At 37.7% G+C, this 13,559-nt stretch overlaps 2 protein-coding genes across 2 annotated transcripts; one reads left to right on the plus strand and one right to left on the minus strand.

Annotated features, from left to right (window-relative positions):
• The first annotated feature begins 600 nt into the window (after positions 1-600).
• Positions 601-1,946, plus strand: LOC116146498 (glutaredoxin). The gene is made up of 4 exons (XM_031431912.1): positions 601-802; positions 980-1,068; positions 1,479-1,577; positions 1,713-1,946. The coding sequence occupies exons 1-4, from the start codon at positions 693-695 to the stop codon at positions 1,784-1,786; spliced, it is 372 nt and encodes a 123-aa protein (XP_031287772.1). The 5' UTR covers positions 601-692; the 3' UTR covers positions 1,787-1,946.
• A 1,297-nt stretch (positions 1,947-3,243) lies between these two features.
• On the minus strand, positions 3,244-6,785 carry LOC116146434 (anthranilate phosphoribosyltransferase, chloroplastic-like). Its single transcript, XM_031431830.1, has 10 exons — positions 6,400-6,785; positions 6,179-6,322; positions 5,792-5,953; positions 5,599-5,682; positions 4,869-5,057; positions 4,149-4,239; positions 4,002-4,061; positions 3,673-3,791; positions 3,392-3,526; positions 3,244-3,312 (listed from the first exon to the last, which is right to left on the minus strand). The coding sequence occupies exons 1-10, from the start codon at positions 6,622-6,624 to the stop codon at positions 3,244-3,246; spliced, it is 1,278 nt and encodes a 425-aa protein (XP_031287690.1). The 5' UTR covers positions 6,625-6,785.
• Positions 6,786-13,559: the final 6,774 nt, after the last annotated feature.

Raw genomic sequence — 13,559 nt, forward strand, 5'->3', positions numbered from 1 at the left:
AACAAAATCACCCCCACCCCTTGCCGCCATCACAAACCACTACCGGAAGTCTCCGAAAGTCGCCGTGAGTAGCTCACCGTGACCACAAGGCTCTGATATGGCCGTTTCTAACCATATTGATGGCCAAAAACGGACATATCAAAGCCTCCTAACGAATCTCGATCATTTTTAGGGACTCCGACGATTTTCCGGTGGCAGTTCGTGGGGGTTGGCCCACTGTTGGCGGTGGTGGTCGGGTGGCAGTGGTGGTCTATAATTTGTTTTAAATATAAGGACATTATTATCCAAAAACTTAACTAAACAAAGGTAAAATTAAAATGGTATATTAATGTAAATTTATTTTAAAACAGAGTATTATTATCCAAAATTTTATTAATAAGTGATATAATTATAATAAAAATAAGATTACCAATATCTAAAAAAAATAGAGGTAATCAGATTATCTCGAATATTATCAATAGTAATAATTATTGGTAATACAAAATTACCAAAATTTTATATTAATTGACAATCAAATATGATAATCAAGTAATATAGGATGTACTCCAATAATTTTCTATTATCTACCACCAAACGCCCCTTAGTTTTACGTACAAGATACTGGGAAAAAGGCGGTTTTATATTTTCCCCGCAACCAAACGCACGCTATATTTTCTTCTTTGAATCGAGTATTGAACGTATCTTTCAAATTAATGGGATCGGTGATGAGTTTATTTCCGAGCAAAATGAGCAAAGAAGAGATGGAAACAACGCTCACCAAAGCCAAGGAGATTGCCTCCTCCACTCCAGTTGTTGTCTTCAGGTCAATTCCTTAACTCTCTTTCATATAGGTTGATTCTAAAATGAATCGAAACCCTAAATTAAATAACACTTCACATGGCTGACTATTTTCATTCTAAAATTATACAAATACGACTGGCTTGAGAGCTATATCCATAATACTGTGATTCTGATGAGTGATTAGTTTTGATGATTGCAGCAAAACCTACTGTGGTTATTGTACAAGGGTGAAGCAGTTGCTCACACAGCTGGGAGCAACTTACAAGGTCATAGAACTGGACGTGGAAAGTAAGAGCAAACTCGTGTTTGATAATTAATTTATTTATTGCCCTTCTGATTGAATCTCAAGTTGTGCACTGTATTTAAATCTATTTCTTGCTTTGCTGTTGCATCTTTTACTTTCCAAGAAAAGGGTTTCATTGAATCATCTCTTTCTTTCCAAGGACAAGGTTTCATTCTTTGAATGAATGAAGTTATGGTTTCAATTTCATGTGTGATTTCTTTACATGCATGTGAATATGGCGAATTTAGGGTTTGCTTGATAAACAAAGTGGGGAGATGAAATCATTCATTCTTTACCAATCGACATATTTTTTTGTCCTATTTTATTAGTCTGAATCAAGTTTTATATTGAGTTCATAAGAGATTAAGCTAGTTGCCAGTATAAAATCTTAAGGAAATTCTCGCTCTTGTTGAAGGTGATGGAAGTAAAATTCAATCAGCTCTGGCAGAGTGGACTGGGCAAAGGACTGTACCTAATGTGTTCATTGGGGGAAAACACATTGGTGGTTGCGACAGTAAGGCCATTCAACTCCTCTTTACTATTACCTGCTCTTAGTTTCTTTGCCAAAGAAGACCTGTAGGGTGTAGAAACAACAAAAAGTCCAATAATGTTTTCTTCTATTTATTCCCTTTTTTCCTGATCTTTGCAGCTGTTGTTGAGAAGCACCAAGGAGGTAAGTTGGTGCCCCTTCTCACTGATGCTGGTGCCATTGCTGAGAAGTAATAACTCTGCTCAGTTGCAAAAAAGGTGAGAACTAGAATTAGATGTATATTGGATGAAGAGAACCAAACTATATGTTCTGTAATCATTAGCTATGTAACTTGTTCAATGTGGTGTGAATGCGATTATTATATGATATGAAATAAAATTTTGTATGCTGCCATGCTATATCTATAGATTTCTCCAGTTTGTTGTATTTTGAGTATAATTTTATGGCCGAGAGGTAATTCCTTCTAGTGACTATGGAGATTTGGGTTGGATTACTGTGAAGGTTGGGGGATATATGGTCAAGAGAGAGACTTGTGTTAATTGAAAAGGAATGTAAAATTTGGAATGGGGAAGTTTAAGTTTTTAAACCATCATTGGTGATCTGATGGTAAAAGAGTAAAAAGAGGTTCTATGAGCTCTTGAGTTCGAGTCTATTCAGACACTAATAGGGGGTAGTGATTGAGGCTCTTACCCGATTGACAGATCCAGGATTGGGAAAAAATAGTTGAGGTATGCACAAGTTGACCAAGACACCCCAAGTGATAAAAAAAAAAAAAAAAAAAAAAAAAAAAAAAAAAAGGAGAGAGAGAGATTAAGTTTTTACATTGTGAGTTAACTCTCCCGAGCCAGGGGTCTTCTGTATCGTAGTAAATACTTTGATATTCCCTGGCAAAGCGAAAGCCGTAGTACAGAGGAAGGCAATACTTTAAATGTTGTAATAGAGTGAACCGTCTTTATGGTAGCAATGAGTTAATTTTAAATATAAAAAATTGTTGACAAACTTTTTGTATTATATAGACTGGTTTATCCAATATAATGGTCTGGGTTTATAGATAGGGAATTAAAAGTTGGTGGACCAACATCTCATTTCAGTATTATAGATTTTAAAACATTATGAGTCGAAATGCATCCACCTGCGCAATCTCACATAAAACTTTCTTAGTAGAATGACTATGCATTGATGATACTATGTTTAGCGAAAACAATGATAATGCTATCAAAATTATTGGGAAAGATCCATGGCTCCATTTTTTACACCATCTTTAGAACATTAAATCAAAACATTGGAGGTTTACACTGTATTTAGCATGTATTGTCAATTCATTTGAAATGCTAAATATTAAATATAATACCACTCGTGTTTAAATATATTGGTCAACAAAATCGTGTAATAATTTGTATAAGGATTAAAGACCGTTGATCTTCAATAATAATCTATTATAATTATAATTCAATAATACAATTATCTACCACATACATTACAGCTTATACAATACAGTAGAATACTTGAGTACAATGCAAGACAAACAAGTACTATAATAGGCTTTCATTTTACTCTCTCCCATCAACGTAAATTACGAAGACATGCACTGTCCTTGAGCACTGTATGAGCATCTGGCAACTCTGACATTTATTCTGTACTAGAATTGCTGTAAATTGAACCAATTTCGCAATACTAATAGTCTGAGCCTTCAAAACTCTGTACCGGGCGTTGACGAAAAATTAGGCCCTCCACCCACACAGAGATCTTCTTTCATCTTCTACCGTGAACAGACCGAAACACACTGGTTATATTTAACCCCTACCGAAACAATCAAATTAGAGCCAAGTTTTACTGACCTTGGAAATTTCTATCCACGAATCAAGCTTCTTAATAGCTTTTCCTGATGATTGGATTTCACGTGCCAAGGAAACTCCCTCAGCCAACGTGTTCACATGGCTGCTAACCAACATGGCGGCTGCAGCATTTATGATCTGTCCAATTCTAGCAAGATTAATTTTTTTCTTTTTTTCTTAATATCAGAATCAAGCGTGCAGAACTGCACTCACAAAGTAAGTTGGGAAAGGGGGGCAGGGGAGCAGTCAGTTGATATTGGAAATACAATAGGTAGAAAACTAACCAATGCGTCTGCAATTGGCCCTTTCTCTCCTGACAGTACACGCCTTAAGACCTCTGCATTATAGTCAGGGCCTCCACCTCGCAAATCTTCTAGAGTGCAGCGAGGAAGGCCAAACTCCACTATCAGGTAAACATACTCATTTTAGTAGGACATTCAAGTATTAATCTGACAAAGAAACCATTTTAAAACTAAAAGAAGTACAACTGATAGCATGATCTGCATCTAAGTTTTAACCCTACTGCATAAATCCGCATAGACACTCAGCTCTACCAATCCATTTAGTTACAATAAAGAGAGAAGGAAATTATACATCAGTGACAGGTTCTTACATGGGTCAAAGGAGAATCTCTCAATCTTTTCAGGGGTGACATCAAGGACAAAACCAGGTCCTGTATTCAGATCATTATGCATAAATCACATAAGATGTAAGAATCGACATAAAAGATATCTAGATCATCTAAATGAAATAATCTTACCAAGGGGACTCATCTCATCTAAGCCCTCAGAGTGAACAACTAATGCTCTTTTCATGCCAAATCGTTGCAATGCATTGGCCATTTTAACTACCTAACAAACAAATGGAAAAAGAAAGATATTCAATCACGTCAAAACTCCATTAATACATGTGGCAAGTTACTCAAAAGATACAGCCCAAACTCTCTACATGTATATAATTGTGGGAAAAATGACAGACTTTAAATTTCTAAAGTTAATTCAGTCTCCTTTATGAACCAAAAATTGGAAAAAGAAGAAGAAAAATAAAAGAAAAAAGATTTAATCCATGAAGCTTCAATCATAAATCATATATGGAATTCAAGCTACCAAGGTCACACTTGAAAACCTCAAAAACAGGCCTAAAGAGGGCAGATGGTATACGAGATGCTCTTTGGAGGCAGACAATGCACAGGATTTAAGATTAAAAATATTGCCGGCAGCTTAATTCCTAGAATCACACTTTGGTTGCTTTTTTTACCAATGTCTCTAAGAGTATAATTTCTGAATTTCTGGTTTCATGCAGCCAAGAGCGTAATTCAACCATCACAAATGAATGTTATCAACATGCTAACAAGTTAAAATAGCTAAAAGAAGCACATAACCAACAATTCTTTTGGTTAATAAAATTGATTTTGTTAAGAGATCTTCTATGGAGATACAATATTTCTACTATGACTATAGTGCACCATGCAGGCACTTACCAAGTCTTCATTGTATACACCAACAACAGCATAAGGCACCCGTCCAGGATTCAACATAGGACCCAGTATATTGAATACAGTTTTCACATTAAGCCGTTTCCTCACAGGCCTGACAATATCCATTGCAGGATGATAGCGTGGAGCCATCATGAAACCAATCCCTGCCTCATTCACACACCTTTTTACTGCCTGTTTTCAAGAAAAAATAAGAAGAGTTCAACAAATGGCATATACTAGTAATTTTTATTTTTTTATCTTCCATGTCTAATAGGTTGAATGAAGTAACAACTCAATCATTCCATTTCATTTCCAAACTAACTTATGATTTATGACGACTACTGCTAAAGATGATTATACCAAAAAAACTGCAAGTTAATTTTGGTATAATCATTACAGTTCTTATTAATTTTGTCACCCATGAAATATTGTAGTCTTTGGGGTCTGAGTAAAAACTATTGGGAGAAGTGTTATTTACACAAGCACAGATAAACCCAACAAACATGGAATAAAATAAAATTAGGTAACATAAACTGATGACAAAAACTTAGCCTATTTATTAATTACCTTTATCAACTTTTTCATACTCTTTGTATTTTACCAAGGATTTGGATGCTTTTAATTTATACACAGCTCTTTGTAATATTAAACACATATTTCTTGTACGAAAAGAAGCAATGCAGATAAAAAACATTTATTCAACTACCATAACTTTAATTCCAGATGCACCTACCTCAGGGCCCAAGTCAATTATGACACCCAAAGCTTCCAACACATCAGCGCTTCCACATGCAGAAGAGCTAGAACGATTCCCATGCTGTAAGGCACACAACCGAACTAACTATAGTTACAAACATATAATAGGAGTATTCAATTATCAAAGTACATAAACTATTATAGCAATTAAGGATGACAAAGAATGTCACCTTGGCAACTTTTGCACCACAAGCCGCTGCAAGTATCGAAGCGCCAGTAGAAATGTTCACAGTGTTTGCACCATCGCCACCAGTTCCAACAATGTCCACCACATCATCCAGGCCTTCCACCTTTTTCGCACGCTTTATCATTGCCCTCGCCAATCCCACAATCTATTTGCATAAACTTCTGAGGTTATGTAATTTTTTCAACAAATAGATTGATTTATGATTGTCTCAACCAAATTTTAATTATAAAAGAAACACAAAAAAAAAAAAAAACCAAACCTCATAAAAGCAATTTTATTTTCTCCAATAACGAGGTGCTCCATTAATTGTTTGAAATGATAAGACATTGAATTCATTACATCAAAACAAACAAGAGTGATTAGTTTTTACCTCTTCAAAAGTCTCCCCTTTGGCTCTAAGCAACACGAGAAAAGCACTAATTAAAGCCTCATTGGCTTCATTCAACAAAAATTCCAGCGACGCTTCAGCCTCTGTTTCCGATAAATCCACCCGACTAATCAAAGACTCAATCAACTACAAAAACACCCAAATAAAAGAACCCCACATCAGCAAAAAATCTTCAAAATCCAAAAACCAAAGTCAAACCTCACCTCATTAAATGAAGTTATCCGTGAAGCAGATTTTTCACAAACAGTTGGCAGAGCAGCAACAACAGTGGAAGGAGTGACAGTTAAGTCTCTCTTTCTTTCATTGAATTTACAGCTTGCAATACCAAGATCGAGAAACCTCGATAAAGGTAGGATGCTGCGATTAAATGAAGAGAAAGAGACGTTAACTAGAGGAGATTTAGAGAAGACTCCGATCGTCTTCGCCATTGGAACAACGTTGTCAGTGTTGGGAGAAGACTGCGAGAGACAGTGACAGCATTAGAAGTAGGTTGTTCTTGTAGGCGAAGTCGAAGGGCAACAGCCCAACAGTTTTGGCTCTTGGGTCCTGTTGTTGTAGCACGTGAGAATAGAAACTTGGTGGAGTTTACGGCTCTGCGCCCATCTCGGTGAATCATTGGATTCAGTTCGCCAGGTAGGTTGCGGTATTATCGATTAGGAATAAATAAATTTAAATAATTTAGTTAAATCCTAATGGCTATTATCCCCTAACTCCCTTGAGGTTTGTAATATATCCCAAAACACCCTTTGGGCATAAGAAATTATCCATTACCTAACTCAAGGCTTCAAGCCACTAAGCACTAATTCAAGTGAGGAGTGGGGGAGAAATTGACGTAACATGAAACCTATTAGTCCGAAAACACCATGTAGAGTGTTGATGCTTGATTTTGACACCAACTATTCGCACGTGTGAAGTGCTAAGCGGACTTAGAAATCACACGTGATATGGAAGTGCAAAATAAGAAATGGAGCGAGTAACAATTTTTAAAGTGATTCGGATACTCTAAGGCGAATCCTACATCCACTGTGATTATATTAATGGTTGATTACAATCAGGTCATACACGACAAGCAGAATTACAATAGAGAAAATAAATGTGAAGAGAGGGAAAGAAAGTGTATGTGTTTAAGTGGTGGATGAGCCAATCCTGTAAAATGGAGGAGAGCCTTCTATTTATAGTTGGAGGATTCAAGCTGGTAATCATGATTCTGCGTGCGGGCAGGTGTGGTATAATTCCTAACCCGCTTCCCATTGGTTGTCTGCATAAGAGATATCCTTAAATCGCATATGGCTTCAGCAGGTGGATAATTCCCAACCACTCATAAGCTTGGTGTTCACCTGCCTCACTGACAATGACCTTACCCCTCTTGTGCGGGACGTGGCTGCATCCAGACGGCAGAAAACCTTCCTGAATTTGGATTGGTTTTTGCTGACGTATGCTTACGCCAGCCTTGGTTCTTGGGCATAACAGTAGCCCCCCAGTTTTTAAGGTTTAAGAATTAAGCCTTGAGAACTTCATGATTATGCCGCGACTCGGTTTGTCCCGGATGAGGCTTGATTGTGCCGATCGAGCTGCATGGATTCTTGAGAACTGTACTTAGCGACTTGATGTGGTTTTTTATGGCAGGTTCAGCGACTTGATTCAGATCATGATCGGTGTCATATCAACATGCCCTAAGCCGCGACCTTGACTTGTGACCTCTTCAGATGTTATCTGTTGCGCGTAACGGTTCACCTAACCAATAAAATATTCTTTATTCTGGCAAGCTTGTCCATTACGTAATAATTGCCAGCCATGTGCATTTAATGCAAGCCATGCTGAAACGACATTCTCCTTCAGGGCATTAAATGCGGATAGGGGTGCATTTAATGTGGAGGAGGGTAACCGTGCCATCGTTTGGTTATTCCAATTGAGGGTGTTATGCAACGGAAACATAAAGTCTAACGCTAGCTATTGAATATAATAATAACAAGTAGTAAAGCATAAATAAATAACCAAAATTAAATGCAAAAATAAAGAATACCAGGAATTAACGAGGTTCGGTATTGAAACCTACGTCCTCGGGCGCTGCAAAAGAAAACTCCACTATCTCCAAACAATATTACAACTTTTGGGAATACAGCAAATACCCAAACAAAAGGGAGTTACAAACAACTTGCAAACTAAAGGATCCTTAAAGAAAGAACCCTAAACAAAAGAAGTATAATGGAATTACATCTTGGGATACAAATAACAATGATTTAGGTCCTATATATAGGCCCCAAAGTTTCCCACTTTTCATTCCCAAGCAATGTGGGACAAACTAACATTTTGGCCTATTACATATAAGTCCCGAAACCTTTTTCCATTATCACTTCTACCCTATGTGATTTGCTAAATGAGCACTTTTCCAACAAATCTCCACTTTGGCGACTAGCAAACCTTCAAAGTTTTGTATTCTTCTGTAAATTTTGCAACACCTTCAAATGCACCAAAAGACACAGTCAAGCTTGCAGGATGTTGATCAAGTTCAAAGAATAAATGAACTTGACCCTTGTCACTACTGAAGTCAACATGTCTGTAGGATATCTTTGTGCCAATCTTCTGGAAAATCATTTTCCCATTTTCAATATAATCCTACAAAAACTAAACCAATATCTATAGTACATAAATATACTGTAGAAACCATTTCACAACTTGCAAAATGTCATTTACCAGGATCATGTATATGCCTGCTCACCATACTAATGCTTGTTAAACATCAGGCCTTGTGTACCCATGGCCCATCATACATTGATCAAATCACGTACCACTGTCTTGGTGATTGCTTCAAACTATATGCGATTTCTTCAATCTGCAAACCTAGTTTTTCTTTCCAGCAACCCTATAATCTTGGCTGAGTCTTGTAGATTTCCTCTTCCAAACTAGCATGTGAAAACGCAATTTTCACATCCAATTGAACTAGTTCAAAATCAAACTGTGCACCAAGGTTAGCAAAATTAGAATGGAAGAATGCTTTACACATGAGCAAACACTTCACTGTAATCAAATCCTTCCATTTGAGCGTATCCCTTTACTACCAAACTAACCTTGTGCGAACATCTTCTCTATTAGGAAATTCCTTTCTTTGATACACCCATTTGCACCCAATCGTCTTCTTATATAGGGATCGCATTTCATCATTCATGGCCGGTTTCCATGATTCACAATTTGAACTCCTAACTACTTCTTATAAGCAGTAGGAATATCATCACCTCGATTGAAGTGCATAGCCACCATCTTAGCGAAACGAGCAGGCTTGCGAATTTCTCGTCTTGACTTATTGTATGCAATCGATTCCTGTTGTGATGAGATTCTTGGGGTAAAATCTCATTTATCTATATATCCATATTAGTACCTCAGAATCACTTCTATCTTGTGGACACTATCTGGTTCAACTGTTGTTTTAAACTCCACCTGCTGCCGAGTATGCTCCACACACATATGCCACAGTTTGAGCATTTCTAAATCTGCATCCTCTTGTACGACTGTAGCTGTGTTCCAATAACTGTACTACATTATAGTAATACAAGTTTTTCTCCTTGCCTTTCATTACCACAAGAGCGCTGAAGAAACTTTTAGAATTCATCTCGCATATTCACCGTGAAGCCTTTAGATTCCAAGGCTCCCAAAGAGGTGAGATTCTTTTTCAACTTCGGTACATACCGAACATCTGTCAGAGTTCTAGTCAAGCCATCATGATTCTTCAACCAAATTGAACCTATCCCAGTTGTTTTACAAGCATCATCATTGCCCATATAACAAAACTCCATCACGTTCTTCAAAATTAAAGAACCAGTCCTGGTGAGGACACATATGATAGGTACTACCTGAATCCATAATCCACTTATTTGATCCAGAGGTGGATGATAGGCTAACTAGACAGAAATCTGACTCATCCTTTCACGCTCAACAACGCATGCAAGAAGCAGCTTTGCCCTCTTTCTTTTTCAACTTCGGACAATCTTTCTTCCAATGCCCATTCTCACGACAAAAGGCCACTTGTCCCTTTGAGTTTCCCTTCGAAGAGATCTTCCTCTTCTCTCATATGTATTTGTTTTCCAGCGCCTTCCATAACTTATTGGCAGAAGTCTATTTTATGAATGGATATTTCTGCTCTCTACAAGACATGAGCGAATCATCCCACACGCTTTTACATTCAACCTCACCCAATCTTTCTCATAGACATCTCTGGTTTTTCCTCCTCCGAACGTATAGATTTGCTGATACAAGCTATCCATTACCACACTTGCACAAGCCAAAATTATTTGGCCATCAAATTTTTCAACATCAATTTTTGCATTTGAAACCGTTATCACTTTACTGGCACGGATGGTGGTGCCGCGAACGGTGATGCCTGGACGATGAATCTCGGACAATGATGCCATTTATGCCTTACTCAATTGGCTTGGTAAAAAAGTTCCCATAACCAAGCACCACAAATTATTATATTCAATAGCTAACAACAAATCAACAATGCCTTAGGTAGTAGTAAGTGCTGAAATGAAAATACGCACCAGGAAAATTCCCAAGAAACAATGGAGGGGTCACAAATGGTCCCACTTAAAATCTAGTTCCTTACTTTTAGTCTTTTTGACAAAATTCCTAGACATGATGTTAGAGTAGATGCCCTAGAGCCAATCAATTATTGTAGAATTTACTCTTTGTAATAATGTTCATTAATCAATAATAAAAGGCATTTTATTCTATATCGCGTAAATCATATTATTGCAATATGTATTGATATAGTCCTTAGAATGGTAGAACCGTGACGAGGGTATCAAGTGTTTCAAATCTTGATAGTGAGAACCCTATGAGCACATATGGTGGCCATTCTAGAAAACGTCCGTAGCCCCAGTATTATTCTGAAGTAAGGGCACAGAATAAGGTAAGGATCATAGTGTTGAACGACCCTGTCAAAAGGCAGTGACTGATCTCACTTGTCAAGTTTGTTTGGTGACAACCTGGTGCAACAAAGGGTGCTTGTTGTAGGCGGATATACCGCAGCAAGTTCACTAGACTGACCCACCAGAGGATTCCATATGGATGGTAACCCCAGTGTCTATGGAACAAATCTCTAATGAATGGTGGTGCATGTGATCCTTAGACTTGAGATCACCGGAGCGCCTTGTACACCGATTGGTACAATTTGACACTAGCCTAACGCAGTTCTATTCAGAGCTGTCAGTACGGTGGTGATTGGTTGTATTAAGGAGTGTATCAAGACTATGGTGGATTGACAGATGATTCATCACTCCTGGGTACGGGAGAAGTATCTCACGGTGCAATTCAGTATATGGCATGACACTAAAACTGTGGCCACAGTGGGATTAAGTTGTTGCTCTATCCAGATTATAATACGGGTCATTGGTCCAGAAACTGAATATATAATATCGAGAGTAACCGAAGGTTGACAACTATTATATGCCTTCGTCTCGTCGAGATAACGTATGATGAAGGATCGTATTGTACGGTAACCATATCGTTGACAGGTAGCTACTTTGCTGAATCCGAATCTATCGGGTGGCCATGATGCCTTGCTAGGGGCCAATCTTGGTCTGCGTATTAGTGAGACGATTAATTGGTGTTAATCGCGATACTATACCTACCGGTATGATGAGGAGCCTATGAGTACACACATAGAAGATAATTTAAGAGCCAAGAAAGAAGAAGGGCATTTTCGTCTTTTTAGGCAAAAGGGTATTTTGGTAATTTCACAGTGCAATTAAATTTGCTGAGGTCGTAGCCTTTTATTTAATTTGTTAAAAATTAAATAAGTGAAATTACGGTTAAATGTGTGTTCGCACATATTTAATTAAATCATCATTATTGTTAAATGTTAATTAAATATTAATTGATTTAATTAAGATAATGATGAATTAAATTAAAATATCAAATTGAGAGTGTTTGGCAACATGGGGTGTTGGGTTGGAGCCCAGCCCATTCCATGTGGGAATAGGGCAACTTGGTTTGCCATAAAAGGAATAGGTTTGTGTGATTTAATTAATTAATTCATTTCTGTTGATAAAACACACAGCAGCCCCTTTTTAACACTCACTCCCACGCCCCTTTCACTGTTCCATTGAAAAACAAACATTTGTTTTTCTTCTGGATTTCTTAAGGCCAAGGAGGATCTAGCAAATCTTCCTTGGTTCTTGTTGATTGTCTCTGTGTGGACCTCTACGGTTCGATCCTACACTTGGATCGGTAGCAAACACATTCAGGGACAACATTGGTGGCCTCCAAACGTGGGTATGAATCTTAACATTGGATTTATTTTTCTGCAGATTCTTATTATGCATAAACTGTAAAATCTGTGACTTGATTTGGGTTCTAAGGAACGATCCGTGGTTGTAAATTTTTTGTTTTCCGCTGCGCAACCGAGTTTCCTAACAATGCATATAACCATACAAATAGCTACTCACTATCCAAACCTAGGCTCTGATACCACTTGTATGCAACGGAACAATAAACTCTAACGCTAGCTATTGAATATAATAATAACAGTAGTAAGAATAAAATAAATAATCAAAATTAAATGCAAAAATAAAGAATACCAGGAATTAACGAGGTTCGGTATTGAAACCTACGTCCTCGGGCGCTGCAAAAGAAAACTCCACTATCTCCAAACAATATTACAAACTTTTGGGCAATACAGCAAATACCCAAAACAAAGGGGAGTTACAACAAAACTTGCAAACTAAAGGGTCCTTAAAGAAAGAACCCTAAACAAAAGAAGTATAATGGAATTACATCTTGGGATACAAATAACAATGATTTAGATCCTTATATATAGGCCCCAAAAGTTTCCCACTTTTCATTCCCAAGCAATGTGGGACAAACTAACATTTTGGCCTATTACATATAAGTCCCTAAACCTTTTTCCATTATCACTTCTACCCCCATGTGATTTGCTAAATGAGCCACTTTTCCAACAGAGGGAAACGTTAATTGGTCTTTATGAAGCGTGAGGGTTACTCTTCTCGCAGATTAACGACACGTGGTCGTAATCAACGGTGAGAAACGTGTCCCGCCCAAACGTCGCTTGCTCAGAAAACCAACCGTCGCGTTTCCTCTATAAAACCCAAAATTGTTTCAGATTGTTGTGACAGATTTCACATTCTCAGAAAGAAGAATGAAACTCTTGCAAAAATCAACTTACATTCTTCGGTTGATGCGCACTGTCCGTTACGACAGAAGACTCTTCCCACGCCGCCAAGAGGTAAGAAGAGTTTCTCTCTCGCTTTCTTCCATTATTCGACGGTTCTGTCCGACTTGCTTGGTAATGGCGGGCATGGGCTATCTGGTGGGTTTTTGCAGTGCGCATCCCCAGATAGTGGTGAGG

The sequence above is a fragment of the Pistacia vera genome, unplaced genomic scaffold (assembly GCF_008641045.1).
Source record: "Pistacia vera cultivar Batoury unplaced genomic scaffold, PisVer_v2 Contig478, whole genome shotgun sequence".
Lineage (NCBI taxonomy): Eukaryota > Viridiplantae > Streptophyta > Magnoliopsida > Sapindales > Anacardiaceae > Pistacia > Pistacia vera.